This window comes from Protopterus annectens, chromosome 7.part0 (assembly GCF_019279795.1).
Source record: "Protopterus annectens isolate FY-2018-M chromosome 7.part0, PAN1.0, whole genome shotgun sequence".
Lineage (NCBI taxonomy): Eukaryota > Metazoa > Chordata > Ceratodontiformes > Protopteridae > Protopterus > Protopterus annectens.
In genome coordinates, this window is record NC_056739.1 from 332895198 (window position 1) to 332916215 (window position 21018).

General features: G+C 38.7%; 1 protein-coding gene across 2 annotated transcripts in view; it reads right to left on the bottom strand.

Annotated features, from left to right (window-relative positions):
• Positions 1–21018, bottom strand: part of SLC6A17 (solute carrier family 6 member 17) — a 609379-nt gene that overhangs the window by 366435 nt on the left and 221926 nt on the right. For both annotated transcript variants that reach the window (XM_044076905.1, XM_044076906.1), the window contains exon 3: positions 14902–15059. In XM_044076905.1, the coding sequence (XP_043932840.1) occupies positions 14902–15059 (158 nt within the window). The remainder of the gene's footprint in view (positions 1–14901; positions 15060–21018) is intronic.

Below are 21018 nucleotides of genomic sequence, written 5' to 3' on the forward strand. Positions count from 1 at the left end.
ATTGTCTCAAATTAGATTATGACCTTCATCATCACTGTGGCTCAATACAGCAATAATCCACAGATGGGTGTGGGTAATGCTGGATTTATCCATGGTTGGTATGGCTTGGTCATGACGGCAAAGCCCCAGTGACCAATCAAGGTCATCCATGGGCAAATCCAGCATTACTCACATCCAGCTGTGGGTTATTGCTTTTAAAAGTTACTTACTTTTCTTAAATAATGTCCTTGTATAATGGCACTGTGCTGCTGTTCCGTGTTTTTCCCCGGTATCCTGGGGCTTTCTTCATGTACTCTGCATGTATATAAGACTTTCGTTCCCATGCTTAAGCAGCAAATCACTGCTGTGTAAAGGAAGGGACAGAGAAAGGAAGATTTCCATTGTTTTTTCCTGTTTGTTTTTAATTAAAAAAAAAAAGAAATTGTGAGACTTTCAATGTACAGGACAGACTGAACAGAGAAAATAAAAGGATAATTGGGTACATTTCTCTAGTTTTGCATAACGTACATGATTATCCTTTTATTTTTCTGTGTCACATCTGTCTTGTTCTTCTGAAGTTTCTGGATTTTGAAAGTTTATTAGAAAAAAAAAAAAAAAAGAAAGAAAAAGAGTTTCTGTAGCATATATCAATAGAAGAAAGTCCGGGCAGCCAGACTTTTTTTCCATTGTTATATGCTCGATTTACAACTCACAAGCTGGTTGGGCTTGACCAATCACCGTGCTCCTCTTGGAATGTTAATGTTCAGTCCTTGTAGCATAGTTATTTAACTGACAGTTTTCAGTATGTAAAATAGCAGAATACTCTGTCACCATACTATAAGTCTCCACTGGTATACCCCAAGACTCTGTTCTTGGTCACCTCTTCAGTAATATTTTATCAACGACTTCTACTCCTCCATATGTCCAGCTGCTCTTATACAATACGCTGCTGATTCCCTGCTTACATGTGCATCTAATAATTTGCCTCATCTCCTCCAAAACATGCAACAAGCTTTTTCCTCAGTTGAGAAATGGCTCCATAATGCCCAGCTACTATTCAACTCTATAAAAAATAAAGGTACTGCTATTTTTCCCAAAATCACACACATCTGATAAAGCAAATTTGAACATATTTTCACTAAATAAAAACTGAAATTGTAGGTGTCTTCCATACAAAAATTCTTGGAGTGATTACAGCTAACAATCAGCTTGACATACATGTTCAAAATAACAAGACTCACCAAAAAGTAGGAATGCTCTACAGGCATAAAAACTTCCTTAGCAACTCAAGCAAAACCATTTCCGCCTCTACTTACCTTCTCCCATCTCTCTTATATGATGCACCCATCCTAGCCAACCTTCAGGTTATTTAAAAATAAGCTGAAGGCATGATATAATATGGTTGTAAATTTGCTATCACTATATTGCACTTAAGGCTTCAGATTGGCTTGAACTGCTTCACTACTTAGATTAGACAGTTTATATCTTCATGCAGATTATTCACAAAGCTGATGACTGGCCTGTTTTTATTCCTATTCTTGATTCCTTTTACACTAATAGACTATTTTGATTTAATGAACGTCATCTCAGCATAAATTCCAAAAATCCTCTGATCAAAAGGTCTTCTCATACTCAGTCACTAAAAAAATGGACTTCTATCCCTCTGCAAATTAGATCTACCTCTAACCTCTCCAACTTCAAACAACATTGCATTCAGGAATAACAGATCTCTTAAGCATCAGCTGTATTATAAGAATTATAAAATACTTAGTAATGTTGTTACTTCAGAATGTATAGGTACCTCTCCATGTAGAGGTTGTTCAGCTTGTACATATGTATGTACTACCAGTCATATTACTTGTCCTGTCACCAAACGTTGTATTGATTTGAACTTTTATGCAGACTGTAAAACTGAATATGTGATCTATTATGCTGAGTGCTCTCTCTGTCAAGCTTACTATGTTGGTAAAACAAATCGTAGTTTTAAGGAGGGGATACTCGAACGTGCTAGTTATATCAGGAAATTGGATGAACGCAGTGTGCTAGCGAAGCATGCTATCAAAAAAGGTTCAGGACATAAGTTTACGTTCACAGTCTTAGAGGTTATGACTATTAATGCGGGGGTGGGCTTTAAATCTAGAACAGAATGTGCAGAGTTACGCTGGATAATTCGGTTTAAAGCTGACACTTTTCCTGGTTTAAATGGCAAACTGTCTTTGAAGCCCATATTAAGGACTAGAAAGCTGCCTCATTAGTTTTAATATTTTATTGATTAGATTTTATATTTAAATGTTTTATGTTTTGTGAGTTGAAATGTTTTAAGTTTTTATTACTGAATTTTATAGTATTGTATGTTTAAGAGGGTGTGTTGTTTTTTGTGAATGCTGATTGCTTAATGTTTTCTGACATCACTGTTTGACTGTTTAAACAGTTTTCTGGCATTTTTTAACAATGGTCTGATGAAGTTAGAGTTGTAGTGAAAGCGCTTACCTCATTAAACTTTATTTTTTGCATCCCTTCCTGTGGTGGTTGGATTGTTGGACTGCTTATATTCACTACCTAAATAACAGCTGGCTCTGCTCCTGCACTACCCCAGGCTGAACTAGCCTCCTCTTTCCAGAGCCAGCAGTATACTTTGACTATGTTCAGGGAAAATCAATTAGTAAAATCTATTTCTTAGACAAAGGACAAATATATTTTTGCCTATGCCATATTATCTAGTCATCTCTATTCCAAAGAATGTGCTCAGTGTGTTTAATGTCATCTCTATGAACTACAACTTGTGAACTACAAGATGTTTTTTCATCTTGTTATATTTGTCCAAATATTTGCACTATGTATAAGGTTCACACAGTATGACCTGAAACAGAATTTTTACTTGGTTAATGTCATTATTCTGTATTAGGCTTTGTAATAACTAATTAATTGTAACTATAATATGTCAATGTGGAACTTTTCTCCCTGTGCCTCCAATAAAAATGGGGTATTATCCCATTTGGGCTTTCCTAGTAAACAAATGTCAAATAAAATAAACAAATAATATGCCTTCTATTGTATATTGCTGCATTTGTTTTTCATTAAACTGTATAACCTAAAACAAATTAATCAAAACTAAAAACAATTGAATTTATTAAGTACCTTACACTTTCCTTCAATTATTCACTATCTTTCTTGACAGGGATTAACCTTGATCTGCAAAAGATCTAAATAAAACATCTAACTCCTTTTGCGTGAAACTTGGATGCATATGCTCTCCTTATATAAGCCAACTTCCCCAACGTGTTTTTTTTTTTTCCATTAAAGACTACTGAAATATTTTCCACAACTCCATCAACCTCTTTTTTTGAACGCATTTCTTTCTATTTTTCTACTACAACTGGATATTTGCCAAATCTTATTCCTAACACATATTTCATTCATTGTAAAACTAATTTTACTAATCTGTACCAAATCCCCTGAAAATGTATTCATTTTATTATTTATTTATTTGTCTTTTGTTAACCGGGTTAGTCCACTGGGCTGGTGGCCCATTTTCAGTGGACCCTTGAGGAGAAAAGCTCCACAACAAAAAATTACAATAACAATAACATAGTTTATATTGCAAGTAATGTGAATTTGTATACATAACTACATGCATTCATGCTGTTAATGAATATGGGTGCATAGCAAACAATACATTCATGTTGTAGTGGAAGAATTAACAGAGCATAAAAATTCAGCAAAAACAATAGCTAAAAAGTAGATGAGGTGGAGAACTGTAGTAAAAATGAAGATTTACAAATAGGGCATCAGAAAAAAAAAGGTCTTAAACATATTTAATGACTAAAACGAGTTGGTAGAGATGAAGAGAGAGGAGCAGTACATAGAAGGGTAGAAGTTGAGGGGTGGGGAGGAAAGTTTAGGGGTGTCAAGAGAGTGAAAGAAAGCCGGGTATGAGAAGAACGAGGGGGTGGGAAGTATAGTAGGTAAGGAAGAGAAAGGATGAGATTTAAGTATAGTACTACTCAGCGGCAGAGCTGAGGGCCTACAGTACAAGTATTTATAAAAGTTATACTCAAGTAAGGATGGGAAAATTGTTATGGTCTAACCACTGGGTGAGTGTGTACTACGTCGGGTGGTGACAGGTGCAGGAGGGAGAGTTAGCAAGGTAGTTATTCAGTTCTCTTTTAAAATGAAATGAGGATTGAATAGAATGTATGTTAGTTGGGAGTTTGTTCCAGGTTTGAGATATAGAGCATTTATAAAGTAATCTGCCTATTGCTTTGTTAGGCCTGAAGGTGTCAAGTGCCAGTAGGTCAGTGCTGCAGAGGGATTGTGAGAGGTTGTATAGGGATAGGAGAGTGGACAGTAGACAATGTGTCATCAGTAGTTGAGAAAGTTGGAGTAGTTGAGGGAATTCAAGCCATTGTAGTTTGTTAAGGACAAGGCAGTGATGGGATTTGTAAGGGAAATTACAGGCAAATCTGGCTATCTGGTTCTAAGTTTGTTCAAGTTTTTATGTGTTTTAATTATTTTTTTATTTACTTTTTTTTTTAATTATTAAGCACATAAGGTAGAAGACATCAGTATCAGCTAATTAATCCATGGCCCCTTGAGCTACAAGTTCTGCAGAGTAGCCCTTTAACCTCTATGACCCCTTGAGTTACATGTTCTGCAGAGTAGCCTTTTAACCAAACATCGCTGCTGTCATTGTGGGATTGTTACAACACTGCAGAAGATTCTTTAGTCCATTATTCTGGACATCAGTTGAAAGGTGTAACTGACCCTTCTCCTTTTGGGCCAGATGATAAGAGGTCAAAGCCTGTAAGCATGTACCTCTCAATGCTTGGCTGTAGTGCAAACAAATGGTTCAGTAATATGAATCCCATTTTGTGAGTAGGTACTATGAAGCATTCCCACATAATCGAAGCCCAAGTTTGGTGCCATATTCATTGACTGACTTGCTGTTATTACTGATCACTGACACCTAATGGAGAGTTACTCCTGCAGCATCACATTTTACTGCCTAAAGTTGACAAATTACATGAGACTGAGACTAGACAGCAAAACAGCCCATATTTCTCCATGGTTATGAACACAGACTGTGTCCCCAGACTCTGGTATTGGCAGCTGTGATACATAGTCCCAATATTAAAACATGATCACTATGGTTGCACCATGTTACAGATTAGAGTCGTAAAATTTCATACGTTTTGCAGATGCTATGATCTTCCAGGTCAGCTCTACCTTTAAAAATACCTGTTAAATTTTTTGTTTCATAACATGTTTATGACAATTTATGCTATATTATACACAGTATTAAGTAATTTGTTCCTATTTATATCATGTGCATTGATCTATTATGACTTTAATCATTGTTTTAGTATTTTTACTTTCTGGGCCAAGGCTGTATGTGAAAATGGTCTTCGGACCAGTGTAGTAACCTAGTTAACTGGTAAGAAAATTAATAAATGGATGGTTGCATGCGATACTTTAAACTGTCTGTGGTTCATAAGTGTATACTAGGCTAATGACCACACAGGATTTTATAGGCCTAGCCATGCATTCCAATGTATCTGACAAGTTTTGGAACCTATGGCTATTTTAAGGGGTATCCATAGGGATTAGGTGGTCAAGCATTTACAGGCTGCCTCTGTCCATCAGACACATAGATGTCAAACCTGGGTTGAATTTCTGATTCACACTCCACTGATCCAATTTATGCTTGAATTAGGTTTGGGAAGAACTCTGCTTCACATGAATTGGAAGCCTGTTCCAGAAAAGGGGTAATTTCAAAAATATACCTGTCCCTCCAACATGTCCTATTTAAGTCTAGGCTGGGTAATACTGATGTCATTTGTTTTGTGGATATTCAGAAGGCCCATCAAAGTGGTATCTAATGATGCCATGTATGCCAGACATAGATTGCCCCTCTACAGTCTGTAGGAGGCAGTACAGGGAAAGAATGCCCTATATTCTTTTTGTGAGGAACCTCTGTGAAAATTCCATTTGTTCCATCTGCCTGGTCAGGTACATACCAAAGGGGGCATTGTACTCAATGACTGGTCTGATGTGGGATAAATATAGTGGAATGATGATTTCCCCGGACATAGATGCCATACCTTTACTTATAACTTGCCTGAGAGAATGATTTCTTTACTAACATAAACACATGATGATTGAAGGCCAGGTTACTTGTCAACATGTGTTCCCTAATCCCTAACTACAGGGTATACTCTCAGGGCTGTATTATCAATGTGGTAGTTTCCAAAGCATACTATTATGAATTTCTTGTCATTCAGTTTTAGTCCTTGGCTCTTGCACCAGTTTTGTCAGTGTCATCCCTTCCTGGAGGATATTAAGGTCTTGGGGGGATTCTTTGACTGAATCTAGTTTGTAATAGTCTGCAAACGTGGTCTGCCAGAGGCCCATAACTTGATCTTGACTTCACAGATGATGTCAAAATGAGTGGACCAAGCACAGAGCCCTGAGGGATTCCACTAGTGACTGTCTCCTTTGTGGAAATGGACTCCCCTCATCCTAACTTCTTGGGTCCCGTCTGAGAGCCAGCTGACTATCCACTGGGTGACACAGTGGTTTATACATAATTCCCAGATTTGGTCTACATTGTATCAAATGCTTTGGCCAAGTCAATCTAGCCTGAATGTACCATTTTGCCCTCATTCATTGCTTTGGGGACCTTCTTGATGATGTCCACCAGGTTAACAAGGCATGATCTAACCATTGACAAAAGAAAGCCGGTAGGATCTAGTGTTTTTAGGTTTCATTTGTCACTGTTAATCATTTCCATAATTCTTTTCATGGCTTTGCATACAAGCCTACTCAAACATATGGGTCTATAGTTAGCAGGATCTGTAGATGGCCCACACTTGTGCGGAGGGATGACTGTTGCAGTTCTCCATTCACACAGTATAAAGCCTGTCTGTACGCTACAGTTAAATACTGATTATAGCAGTCATGCTATCCCATGTTTCATGCTATTTAGTAGGCATCCTGGGATGTTATTGGGGCCCATCAATATGGTGTTCTTAGCCATGGAGAGTGCATCAAGGACCTACACCCTTGTGCCAATTGAGGGGGCTATCTGCTATTTTCTCAGGGGTGGCTGATGAGGGGAAGGGAGTAAAATCAGAGCTGAATTTGTTGGCCAGTAGATTTGCTGTGTCTTCTGGCTCAGTGTAGTTTGCTCTATTAAAAACTAGTTCTGTATATTGTTTTATACTGACTTTGAGGTTGTGGACATATAACTTAAAGAAAGCCTTATCTTAGTCCTTGGGCTAGGAGGCTATTTTGTACTTCAAATTTACCTTTGGTAGACTTGACTTGCCTTATAAATTGCTTGTTTAGATTAACGAGGGAATTTATCCTGCTGAGGATTGCACTTTTTGCCATGACTTTCTACCTTTTGTTATGCAACCTATTGATGTTGGGATTCCACCAGGGTGGCTTGTTTTTGAGTTTTTTTATGCTTATTCCTAGTAGGGATAGTATCTCTGTGCATATATTGACATGATTGTATGGATACCTGTTAACAATTTTGCATGAGCTGATGAGCTGCAGTGTTCTCAAGGTTTTGTGGGACTAGATTGAAGTTTCCCCATATAATAGTAGGAAGTTTACCTAATAATAGTTCTAGGGCTAGTTGTGGTCCCAGTTTATTTTATTTCAAGGAAGACAGCATTATGGTATGACATTCCACTATGGGGGTGCAGCATTCACTCGTGTTAGTGAGGACCAGATCCAGTACGTTTGTGTTGTTCTTGGAGGTGTATGGACTATCTGGTCCAGGGTGCTTCTGTTTACAGTGTTCAGGAATCTCGGGGCCTGCAAGTTTGGGGATCATATAAGATTCCCAGTTTATTTCTGGAAAACATCACAAGCTTTATTAATGAAGTAGCAACACTTACCCAATAAAATCATTTAACAAACAGTTGCAAAACTTTCAGAAAAATACTCCATGCGCAATTTCTCCAATGCATGTCCAGCTTAGCACTTTTCCAATGTTTCAATTTATAAGTTAATGCATTTTCAAAAATAAATTGTCTGGTAGCACTTTCCAACATTGAAAGACATTCCTTGTCCATTCCTTCAGAGGATTCATATTTTAGAGCTGAGTAGTTAAAGATACCCAGGAATATGGTATTGGATTAAATGGCATCTCCAGTAAGTATGTGTTATGGGTTTCCAGTGTCATACGGGGGTACCTATAGCTTGCAAGTATATGATATGGGACTTTTCCTATGGCAGTTTGTACATCCTGTGTGGCCACCCTTGAGGTATGTTTGTTTTTGATGTAAATGGAGACACCTTCACCTTTAGTCCCTGTCTGCAGAGAAGCTGGTCTAAATGTGTGGAGAGGTTTTGCTGCCCTGCACTGCAGGGGTGCTTACCATGACTTCAAACTATGCCTCAGTTACTGTACCAATGTCTATTCTCCACTTGAGCTTTAGAGCTTGGAGGGAGTGGGGTTTCTTGATTACACTCTTGGCAGTGAGCAGTAACAGATTTAGATTATCTAGAGTTGGCTTTGCTATGTCAGAAGGCTTATTAGTTTGGCATTGCCTATAAAGGTACTATGAGGGAAGACAATGGTTTAGCCAATATGTGAAAGCCTACCAGGGACAGGTGCAGACCATCTATGGCAAAACAGCATTGTCTGCTGGCCATAACCTCCAATGCTGACAAATATTGTACTCACTTGGGATGACACCAAAAAACAAGCTAATTATTAATATCAATAATTTTCTGCTCATATTGTGGCATCATCCTTGGAGAAGGTAGAATGCTGTTCAATGCTAGACTTATCCTGTCCTGAGAGCTCCATCATGTCTCTCTATATATAATCCAAGAGGTACATCTCAAGTCATTTACACCCACATGAACTATGACTGAGTAATACAGGTATTTGTGGTCCAACGACCTCAGCGCATGCGTGATCTGACAGATCCTGGGCCCTGATAGGCAACTGACCATGATATGCTCTTTACTCAGCCTTGCGAGTGGGACATCTCTGTGTCTCACTATGGGGTCTCCTATGACTAAAATATTGGCTTGTTTGGTGGTTTGCCTTATGGGCTTAGAAGTTAAACCCCAAGAAATGTGGCTGTATGTGTTGTGGTGGGGTTTAGGTAGATTATTTTTGAGAGATGCAGCATATGTGGAGCAGTGTGTCTGATACATACTGTATGTGGCAGGTGTAGTGTGAACATTTCTTGCAACCTGACTGGTATGAGTGCTTGTTTGTGAGAGCTTTGCCTCCAGTGATATTGTGGAAATGCATATCTTACATACTTTATCAGTTTAAGAATTACTTGGTTGTCAGTAAATATGAGGAAATTGCTACATTGCCATAGGGCACCCATATCTCCCAAGCTGGCTGTGGAGATAGCAGAAATGTTCATATCCATGGTTACTGGCCCATTCTGAGTGATCAGATGGTTACTGTAGATGTATAAAGGAAATAAACAGGGGTATCTAATACAAAACTAATGAGACAGTGATTGGCATTGAGCAGACTAGTTGCTTTTTGCACAGTTAAGTACTGTGGAAGTTTCAAGGGTAATTTTATAGGAAAAATGTCAGTTCTTGGTGTCTGCGTGTAGAAGATGCTGCTAAAACCTACTGCACAATGAGCAGCATCGGGAAGGGCACCAAATTTATAAAAGCAGAAAAAGATGACTAAGCAGACTACTTAGCCCTCTGGCCAATGAAACAATCTCACTTAAGTCCTTCCTGAGTAATTCTCAGCTCAGCTAGACCAGGCTACCTTCTACGACCACTAGAAAATCAGTCTCAAGTATCCTTAATGTAAAACCACACTATAGTTAGCTCAGAAAATAAAACTAGGAAACATATATACTCCCCCTCATACATACCCTTCCATTCCACCATCCTTTCTTTCTTCTCTATCAATCAAACAGTGGTAGCTTAGTGTTACTACTACCTTCCATCCAACTGTGATGGGATAAATGTAACTGGAGACCCTTTACACTGCCCTGCAGTAAGTTCTATCTGCCAGAAAGGTGTACTGAAATGGTATCAGTTTAACACCTGAGAAACTGTGCTACAGTTAATAGGCAGTAGACTAGCATGCTTCATTAACTTGTCCATAACCACATACGCATTTCGGGTACAGGAAAGAAATTACAAACATGAAGTGCAGTGACTCTGAGCAAGGAGAAGAACACCCTTCCTTAGTGTTTCCTTCCCACCATAATGACATTGGTATTTAAATTTGCTTTCTAAGACATTTTTTTTAACATAAGCCCTACAAATGCAGTACCTATAATCCACTTGTAATGACAGGAATTATAAAAGGGTCTATATTAGAACATCGAAGTTTCAAAACTTTGAATGTACTAATATCAACCCCTATTCAGCGAAAGCATACAGAACAGTGAATTTTTTCCTAGGGAAAAAACTTGCTGTTCCAAAACACATACACACAACACAAGCACACCAAACAAACAGCAATCCACACACATACACCTAAAATCTTATACCTAACCCTACATTAAACTATACACACACCACTAACTATCCACTTACCTTAACCCAAACCCTAACCTTAAGGTCTGTCACTATCGCACATTCACCTTACCCGCGCCCTAACTCTAACTCACCTACCCCGCCCTAACCCTCACGTCCACACAATCACACACTTACCTGACTGCACCCTAACCCTAACTCACCTAACCCATCTTAACCCTCATGTCCACACAATCGCACACATACCTAACCCGCATCCTAATCCTAACTAACCTAACCCGCACTCAATTGCACACTTACCTGAACCCGACATGTAACTTTCCACGACAGCACTGAAAATACCAAAGCAACAGAAATGGACAACCAAATTCTTTCCCTAGGACAAAATTTGGTTTTCTGTTGCTTCGATATTTTCAGCTTTCACTGAATAGGGGTCAATATTAGAACATTCAAAGTTTTGAAACTTCGATGTTTTAATATAAACCCTTATATAATAGTGTTAGAAAATATTTTCCAACAATTCTTTCAATAATTCCATTGTGGAGTATGATTTGTCTTTCCATAGGCATTATATTTAAAAGTTTCTGTGGAGATGTCTCATTTAATGCACAGTTCATATTTACTCTGGTGCACATGTTCAACCAGGTGCAAAACTCAGCCAAAATGGATTTTATGCCATTGATATTGTAGATTCAAAGTATTCACTAAAGTTTATTTTGCAGATTTATAATTTGCAATGTAATGAAATCATTATATGAACAATACATTTTGAGACCAACAATCTAGTGGTTGAAGTGATCTTTTTATATCTCCCCCTACAAACTTACCAAAGCTCTCAATTTCTACACATTTACTTGCCTTCTGCTTTTTTATGAACAGATTTCTGAGGTAGTAATTGCACTTTATCACTAAAAAAAGACATCAATTAACCAGTTAAGTTACAGGATCTCAAATGCTCACAGTACAATGAAAAAAGCACATGTTTCTAGTTTTTACTTCAGTCTATGAAAGATGTACCAAACTATTTCAGTTTACCAATAACCTCTTCTCCTTGCTTAACAGATAGAGCATTAATATGACAGATAATGAACCAAACAAACTACTGTAGACCGATTCAAAATAACATCTTTAGAAAACCGAACAACAACATGACAAAAATATATATTTTTTCAAAAATAACTAGTTATTTGCAAAGCTTATTAAAAAGCCAGAATTTATGTTATAGCTTTGCAGATGGTACAGCCAAGTAAAATTAAATTGGTATACATATTTCACCTTGGGTGCATTTTTGAACAGAAAGTGTTTAAATAATTTTCAAGTGAGCTGATGGGATCCCTAGTGTCATCCTTGCATCGCTACCTCTGTTAAGGACAACCACAAAGCCATCTTCAGAAATCTTAGAGGTAATGTCCAGCAGTGTTCTGAGCTAATATGGAACACTTACTCATCCTCTGAGGACATAGCCAACATACAAATGGACAAATTCAGCTTGCCTTTTACTCCCCTATCTCACTCTAACTTTCCCCAGTTTATTAGTACACCCACACCACCCCTTTGATCGTTTTACTATCATTTTTGCGAACGACAATCGGACAGCAGGTGTTATGCCGAAAGTCAGATTGTCATTCACAAAATGTGAAATGTATTGCAAAATCAAACACATTTATGCGAATGCAGTAGTGCATTCGCATAAGTGTGTTCGGCAAACTGTACAATAATTGCGGTACAGTGAGGTTTGGAAATTCATCCATATCCCCACTGTAGTACAATCTCAGAGTTGGAATATATTGTTAGCAGGGGGTGTGGGGGGTGCAGGAAAAATGTGATATGTTGTATAGGAGTTTCATTTACATGAGCTCCTATACGGATATCACGTGATGTTTTTAAAGACAATGTCGACTCTACTGAGTCGATCAGCTGAGTCAGCATTGTGACACAGTCATGATTCTGGTTTTGATGGTTTACTTCAAAATTGCGAAGGAAATTGTTTTGCCTTTCGCAATTTCGATAGCAAACCCCTGTGATCACTTCCAATCAGGTTATGAATGCTCTCTTCTAGGCCAAAACGCACTTGCTCCATGGGTCCTGATAATGTACCTGGCTGCCTTCTTGTCAGCACCAGACACATGTAAGCTCACTACTAAGCCTATTCAGTGTCAGTCTCTCTACTGAATTCATGCCACAGGAATGAAAAACTGTAGTAGTCATCCCAGTCCAGAAGGGGGAAAATCCATTACAGATCCAGGAAACTAAGACCTACAAGCCTCATCAGCCTTATTAGTAAAGTTATTGTGTGTTCTGTTCAGAGACATGCAAATGATTTGTCAATGAGACTTTCACTAAATGCAACTCTTACACATCTCTAAATATGTTTATTATAGCCATAGAACTATGTTTACCAGCAAAGCACTAGCAGCACTATGGAAATAATGTCTCTGAAAACCCATATTTGTTTCATAAAATAGTCTCAGTGCAAAGGATTCCATGGCTCATATCCAGAATACACGAGGAAGCCATCACTGGGTAACTCCTATTTGCACCTGCTGTGATGAACACACACTTTTCAGTCTTACCTATCACCATTATGCCAAGATGCTTGTGTGAAAGTTATATCCTCATTGTTCTGCAATACTTTAAGGTATTGGTGAAACAACTTTCCCCTTGGAAAAATTAAAAATGCAGTCTGGATTTACTGAAGGCCACTATAATATACCTGTACCCTCCTCACAAGAAAAGCACACTGAAAACTTGAAATGGGAAGGTATGCTGTCATCATATATCTGCATGTTTTTTTTTCTAAAACATACAGCTAATTAAGTAGTACTTTAGAAAGGGGCTGTGTGGAATGTGGTCTATATTTTGTTCTGCCACTAGATGGCGCCACATGCATAGACTTAAGATTTTCTTGCTGTTAAGCTGCTGATAGCTCAAACTTCTTATATCATGCCACTTTCATGCTCATTTACTATAATCTTACCTATTGGGATTCACGTATTGCATGTGTGCGTCTTGCTATTGAGACAGGGTTTCTAATTAAAGCTTCTGAACAATCGAACATGTTGGACATTTTATTAACATGCAGGTATTAACATGCAGGCTCTGCATTTTATCCAGTAAGTGGGAATATGGTCAGATTACCGGGACTGAGGAGTCCTTTTTGCATTTAGATCAACGTTTCTGTGTTTGATAAGACTAATAGTCGGGATTTAGTATAAAATGCACAACTGATTAGCATCTTTAGTGAGCACAAAAGAACATATTCTTTAATGTCCAAGTTCTAAACATAGCTGATTTTATTTCGCAGGCACTGATAGCACTAACGTTCTGCTTTCAGAAACAGAAAACAGAACACAACTACATATAAAGACAAGTAACATAAGGACTCAATATTTGGAGTTAGACAGTTTCCTACATGACACAGACACCTTTAGCAATATTAATTGAAGTGGACAACTGCAGTTACTGTTTATAAAATCATATTCTGGAAGCACTCAGAACCTAAAACTTAGCAAAAAGTTATGTGCACTGTACACTTACTAGGAACAGAGCACATAGTGAACTTAGATGATAGCAAAGCAGACTTTTTCAGGTTCTCTCACAATGCACAGTTTATTACTTACAGCAGAAGAAAAATCGAAAAAATGCATGAGCTATGTTATGCCCTAAACTGCAGACTAAACTGCCCATACACATTGCTGAATGGTACAGCAGGCACAAGGTATTTACAAAGCTGCTAATTATTTCAGTAAGTAGCAATACGTAGAAGTGCAACTTCATGACTTCTCTGCCTAAGTGTAATGTTCTGCATTTTCATTTTGTGGCCTCCCTCCTCTGCAAGTGGTCCAGACTCATCGCATTTCTGACACTTTTATTGCTTTTCCCTTTCTACTCATTTCAGTCATGTGATTTTGCTGCTGTTCTTGCTGTTATTACATGAATCCACAAAGGTCTAAAGACTTTACAGACGGGCCAATTCCAGCCAAAAATAAATTTCATTTTCAGTTCAACTAAATCACAATTCAGTTTCTGTTAGAGCCACTTGTTTATACTTCATCCATAGCAGAGCTAGTTGAATAACTCTTATCCATCCTTCACCATGGTGCCTTGAGTAATCATTCAGCCCCTCCCTCATAAAAGGTGCATCTGTTTTATGTCTGCTTTCAACTGATCAATAGTCTATATCCAGCCTTCACTAATACTTCTCTGTTTTGATGCTTGGCTTGTTAGCATAGGAAGCATTTCATTCTGTAACTAGTACTGCTCACATTTATACACTGATTTGTGTCTGATCTGGAAACTCTTATATTACTCTCCATGCCACGCATACTTGTTAAACTTCTCTACAACAGATAAGACATGCTGGAAATGAATAACTCATAACAGCATCGGGTTTGCGCAGTTGCCGTAAGTAGATAATAAATGTGTCTCACTTACTAGACAGCTGGAAAATCCAATTCCTCCCAAACGAGGGCAAATGTAATTCCAGACACCAATGCTGCCTCTCCTTATCCGCTGCCCTACTGCTAGCTCCAGGAAAAAGAGAGGGATCCCAATAATGACTAGTAGTATCAGGTACGGTACAAGATAGGCACCTTTGGGGAAGAAAACAGAAGAGGTATTGCTATTGTGTCTTCACAACTACATTTCCATTTATTTGTATTTTATTTGTTCCAACAAAAAAAGTGATAGTTCAGAAAGTGTTCTATTGTTGTAGAATGACTGCTGCAAGAGTAGGGTCACTGGCAAATAACCCGTCAGGTAAACATTAAAACAGGACAATCTGATTTTGAATCTGGGCCGTTTCTCACCAAAGTTACGTGACATAGGACTTCAGACTTATTTGTCTCTAGCTCCATTAAAATCGTATTTCATTTTGAAATGTCTCTCTAGCTTATCACATTACATCGAATATGTAAAAAGACATTTTAAGACAGGCTTCAGACACACTCATGAATTAAGTGACTTCACATGCCACTTGTCTTCAGGGATTTAAATAACATATGATCAAGTCCAATTTCTCAGTTTATGTTTATCTCAAGAATGCCCTCAATAACTTCATATAATAAGTCCAATCAAACCAATAGTTTTACTTCACCAACCTGGTAATGTCTTTAATGAATGTGGTTGTACTAATCAGAAAATGCCAACTAAAATACTACCTTTGTATTGTACAGTACCACAATGCACAAACAAAATATTGGTTTTCAGTTGACGGTTAACAATATTCACAAAGCTGGGTTGCCCTTGTCACACCAGCACAGATACTGAGCAGGAAACTATTATCCCATAATGTTATTTTCCTAAGTTCAGAATGTGACAGAGATATCAAACAAGAATAGATGCATTATTAAAATTTTGGAATCTTAAATTGCCAGTCGGGCACCCTTGAGACTTTTCTCTGCTTGGTGGATAATAGAATTTGCATAATCAGAAAGAGACATTTTTTAAAGGTGAAACATGCTTACAGTACCATTTTTTTAAAACTTCTGGTGTTGTGGACCTGAAAGATTAGGTGGTGGTAAATCACATGCCATGGTAAGAGACTTCTATGCATCAATAATGTCAATCAATGACACAGACTATCGCATCAATGCGATTTACTAAGCTTCTATCTATGTTAATATGTGAAGTACAGGATTTTATAAATATAATTCTGGGATTAGCAACTGATGGCAACATACAAATGAGAGATGTTAAACACTCTAAAACTGATGGGATAAATTATTGCACCATCAGTAGTAAGCATATCCTACTCAACTGGTTGTCTGCAAAAGCAGGACAGTCACTTGAATCCATAAAGGGGCATAAAAATCTTCAATGAAACATCAGATCAAGGAAAACTAGCATAGCTGGCAGGTGAAATGTATTAGAATCAGCTAATTACACAGGCACGCCCTGCCCAGCAGTGAGCGGGAAATTACAAACTGTTATTTGCGGGCATCGCAAATAACTTCAGCAGGCTTCAGCTTTTATTTGAGCTAGGAAAGAAATATTTACTCATGAACCACCCGAGAATGTTATTTGAGCCAGGGAACTCAGTTTTTATTTGCGAGCGAATGAACCGGAGGGGAAGGGAAAAGGAAAGGGAATATGTATTTGCGAGCGATGGTTTTATTTGTGAGTCAGCCAGGGAATTACGGAGGAAGGGAACTCAGTTTAACACTGCTGCAACTCAAGTAAGTGTTCTGTAACCATTGCAAAGGGTGTGTGTGTGTGTGTGTGTGTGTGTGTGTGTGTGTGTGGGTTTTAGTACGCTAAACGAGAGCTGCTTATTTTATGTCTGAGAGCTAGCTGCATTTCCAGTTCAAGAAAAGTTTTATTTATGTATTGAAAAAAGCTGCTGCTGCAGTCTGTTATTGTATACTCTCTGAGAGGAGCTTTCAGTTATTGTATGCTATGCCCGAGGCCCCGAGCTTTGAAATGGAGCTGGTTTATTTAAGTATTTAGCTGCAGTTATTGTATGCTATGCCCATGCTTTGAAACGGAGTGTGTGTGTGTGTGTGTGTGTGTGTGTGTGTGTGTGTGTGTGTGTGTGTGTGTGTGTGTGTGTGTGTGTGTGTGTGTGTGCAAAATGCCCCACTTTTCTCCTGGTATCATCATAAAACAAACCACGAACACACATATCCATTCACACACATACAGACACAAACATGAACTTGCAAGACTGCGCATTGCAGGAAGTGAGAGAAGTTTCCTTGTAACAGGAAGAAACATACAAAAAAGCAAAAGGTACTGTAATAAAAAATGTAACTTCTAGAGTTTCATGGTATAGATTTGAGTACAGCTGTTTTCTGTAGTAACTATTGCGAGGGCTGAGATACACTTCATTTCTTAGCTGCGACTCATCTGGAAGTGTATTTTGTGTAATTTGCCTAAATGCCTGCATTACATTCCTAAACTGAAGTTGTGTTTTTTTAATGGCCCCCTTCTGAGGTCAGGGTTGGACACTAAAGACAAGAATAAAAGCGGGAGTTTTGTAGTAATCGCTTTTCTATTAACTATATTAAATTTGTCAGAGATTCTAGACATTCTGACAGTCAGTTCTGAGCATTTCTCATTTGCTAATATGATAATAATATGGGGTACTAGGCTGAGAAATTTGTACTTAGCTTGTAAATGGCAGGTCCAGTAATTGGGGAAAAATACATTGACTAGTTTAGCGTAGTTAGAAAGAAAGAACTTTTCACTTATGTAGCACTAGAATCGTGCTGCCTTAAGAGCTATCTGTGCAGTGGAAACCTTTCAGTAGTTTGAGGAAAGGGATTTGCAGTGTCTTTTTTGGTTCCTGCATAAATCACAGATTCTCAGGAATGTAAATGTGTTTTGATAGGCATGCATGCTCAGACTTTTTTTGTTTATAGTCAACAGATGTAAATTTACACTTTTTTATGATTATAACAAAATTTTTGCTGTGTCTGTTTAGCTTGTTAGCTTGTTGTGATGCATGCTTGGCGTTTAGGCAGTCAAATGACCACTGATGAGTGCACTGTTTGTTTCTTTCCTGATTTTTGGGGGAAAAGTGCAGTTTGATATAATTAAGTGATAGTAGATAGTTATTTTATTGAATGACTTCAGTGTGACATAAAAGCTAGGTATGACTTCATCCAATTCTTGTTTTTCCACCATCACATCACAGTGAGTAGTATTGTCGCCTCATTGCAAAAGTTGGGATGATGCTTGGCTGGGGTGCCTTCTGTGTGGAGTCTGAATGTTCTCCCTGTGTTTGAATGGGTTTTCTTCAAGTGCTCTGGTTTCCTCTCACTTTCCAGAGGCATGCGGTGAGCAGATTGGAGACTCTATACTGGCCATAGGTGTAAATGCACATGCATGTGTGTGGCATACCTCTCAATTGTCCAGATTTGTGCATCTTTTTTCTCATAATTTTTTGTCTGTTCCTCATAAACTTTTCTGGCTACTCACTGAGGAATGAAGTCAGAAAAAGTGACAGATATTTCAGTCTGAGGCTTTATATCATTCAGAAAAATGCAAGTTAATGCAAACCTGTTAATCTATCAACTTTCCAAGAATAATATTTAAAATCTGCCCTATTTTTGCCCTATTTCTGAGTATTTGCCTACCACCAATTATTTTTGGTTTACCCAGATTTCTTGAGATAAGAGGTTGAGAGGTATGGTTTGTTCCTCTTAAAATGTGTGGTTCTCTGGCAAATCAGTGAAAACTGAATTCACTCCATAATGGCAGCCTATCAGTCTTCCTATTTTTCAGGAAACGCATGGTAAAACAAAACATTTTATTCGAGCAACTTTTATACAATTATACAAGCAATGTTTAAAATGTGTCCCTGGACATTTGAGCAGACTTTTATGATGGAAATGTTCTGAATTGGGCAGTTTTGTCATTATTGTTTCATACATTTTGTTTCATTGCTTACTGGAAAAATGTTCAAAACAAATTTAAAATGCACTCTAACAAGTGTGCTGTATTATACAAGGAATATTAATGCAATCAGGAAGGCGTATTAAAGAATACATTTATGTTTCATGTGCAAGGGGCCAATAATTTGAAAACAGCCCAAAGGTAATCTTTATCCACCACTGGCCAGATGCATTTTCTTTTGAATGTGGATTTCAATGCTGTTTCAATGAATGTGAGTTTCAATGCCAGAGTAGTTTTAATGCCAAGTCTATTTTCATTGTGAGACTATATCGCTTTGTTTAGCAGATGTCTATTAGTGTGTCTGCTATAAAATGTAAAATAAAAGTTTTAAATGAAATCCACATAATCATTGTAGAAGTAAAGCAGTATGCAGATTACAGTGTTTATGGCAAATGGGGTGAAATAGCCAAGTAATGGGACACTGGAATGGCTGCAAGGAGGAGGGCTGTGTATAAGAGGCCCCATTCGACCATGATTTTGTAAAGGGGTAGGGTGGCAAACTCAGACAGCCCCTGCTAGCACAAACTTTAGCTACTCCACTGATCAGTAGGCCATGGAGAATTACTTTTGGAGGTCCTAGCAAACTATAATCTTTTGCTAAGATTAGAATATTGCCTAGCATTAAATGCCCTACTTTTACCACAAAACCTACATACTGCAAGTCACCAAAAACAAAATCCTAACATTCATCATCTTCTCCATTCCCAGTGAACATCATTGCTACATATTAAAAAAAAATGGTTATCATTTACTACAGTATCTGGGGCCACATTTTGGTTGTTTGTTCTTCAGTCTGTATTTGAACATCAGTATCCCACAATTCCACTGGAGTGGGTGGGATTGCATAATTATGTATGCACATTTTATGTTAATCAGCGTACCAATTTGTACCTATTATTCATGAGCCTTTGTCCAGTTTTATGATGTTCCCGGGTTGAGAGGTATGCTGAGGGTGGTGAGGATGAGAATGCTGACGACCAACCCACACTGAGAAGGAGAAGAGTGTATAGACCCAGGGTAACCTACCATGGGCTATGTGAGTTGGAGATAGTGGAGAGCTATAGGGTGAACAGGGACATCCTACAGCAAATTGTTGAGCTGTGCCGGCCATGCCTCACACACAGAACCAACAGAGGGGAACCCATCCCAGTGGATACCAAGGTATGTGTAGGTTTAAGAATATTAGCCACAGGTACCCTCCAAAGACCAACTGGGGATATCATGGGGATCTCACAGGCATCAGCATCCAGGGTACTCCACCAGTTCCTGGATGCCAGTCAGGACATGTCACTGAGCATATATATTTCCTCAACACCCATGAGGCGTTGACCAGCAATATGCATCTCTTCCAACAAATGGCAGGATTCCCTGAGGTAGTGGGTGCTATAGACAGCACGCAGATACACATCAAAGCACCACCTGGTGAGTGGGGTAGGGTGTACATAAACTGCAAGAGCTTCCCCTCCATCAACTGCCAGGTCTTGTGCAATGCTCAGGGCATTATAATGAATGTGTGTGCTGGCAGCCCTGGAATCTATCACGACTCCCACATCTGGCATATGACACAGCTGTACCAGAGATTTGCCAGTAGCTGGTTATGCACTGGAGCCATGGCTGATGACACCAATCAGAAATGCACACACACCCAAACAAGAACTCCATAATGAGGCACGCACACAAATGAAAATCATAATAGAACATGTGTTTGAGGTGCTCAAGTCATGGTTCTGGTGCCTGGACATATCCAGTGGAGCCTTGCAGTACTCTACAGCTACATGTACACAGACTGACATTGTATGTGCCATGCTACAGAATATAATCCTGCGGTAACAGCTGCAGCAGAAACAGCATGGGGCAGGGCCACACAGCCCCCCACCATTGCCAAAGCCAGCACAGGCACAGAGTGACTCGGAGGAGGAACAACCTGAGCCTGCAGATGGAGGCATGCCCAGTATGCCCAGACTGTGGCAAAGAGACAACACATAGCACATACACTGACACGGTAGGAACCCAGGGAATGACATCTGACTCGCACATATAGTAAAAGGGATGCCAAACATGACACTACCTGTGCTTTACCATGTACAGGGAGCATACTAGACAAGGTGACAAATCCCACTGCAGTACATGTAGTGGGCCCAAATTATGGACACA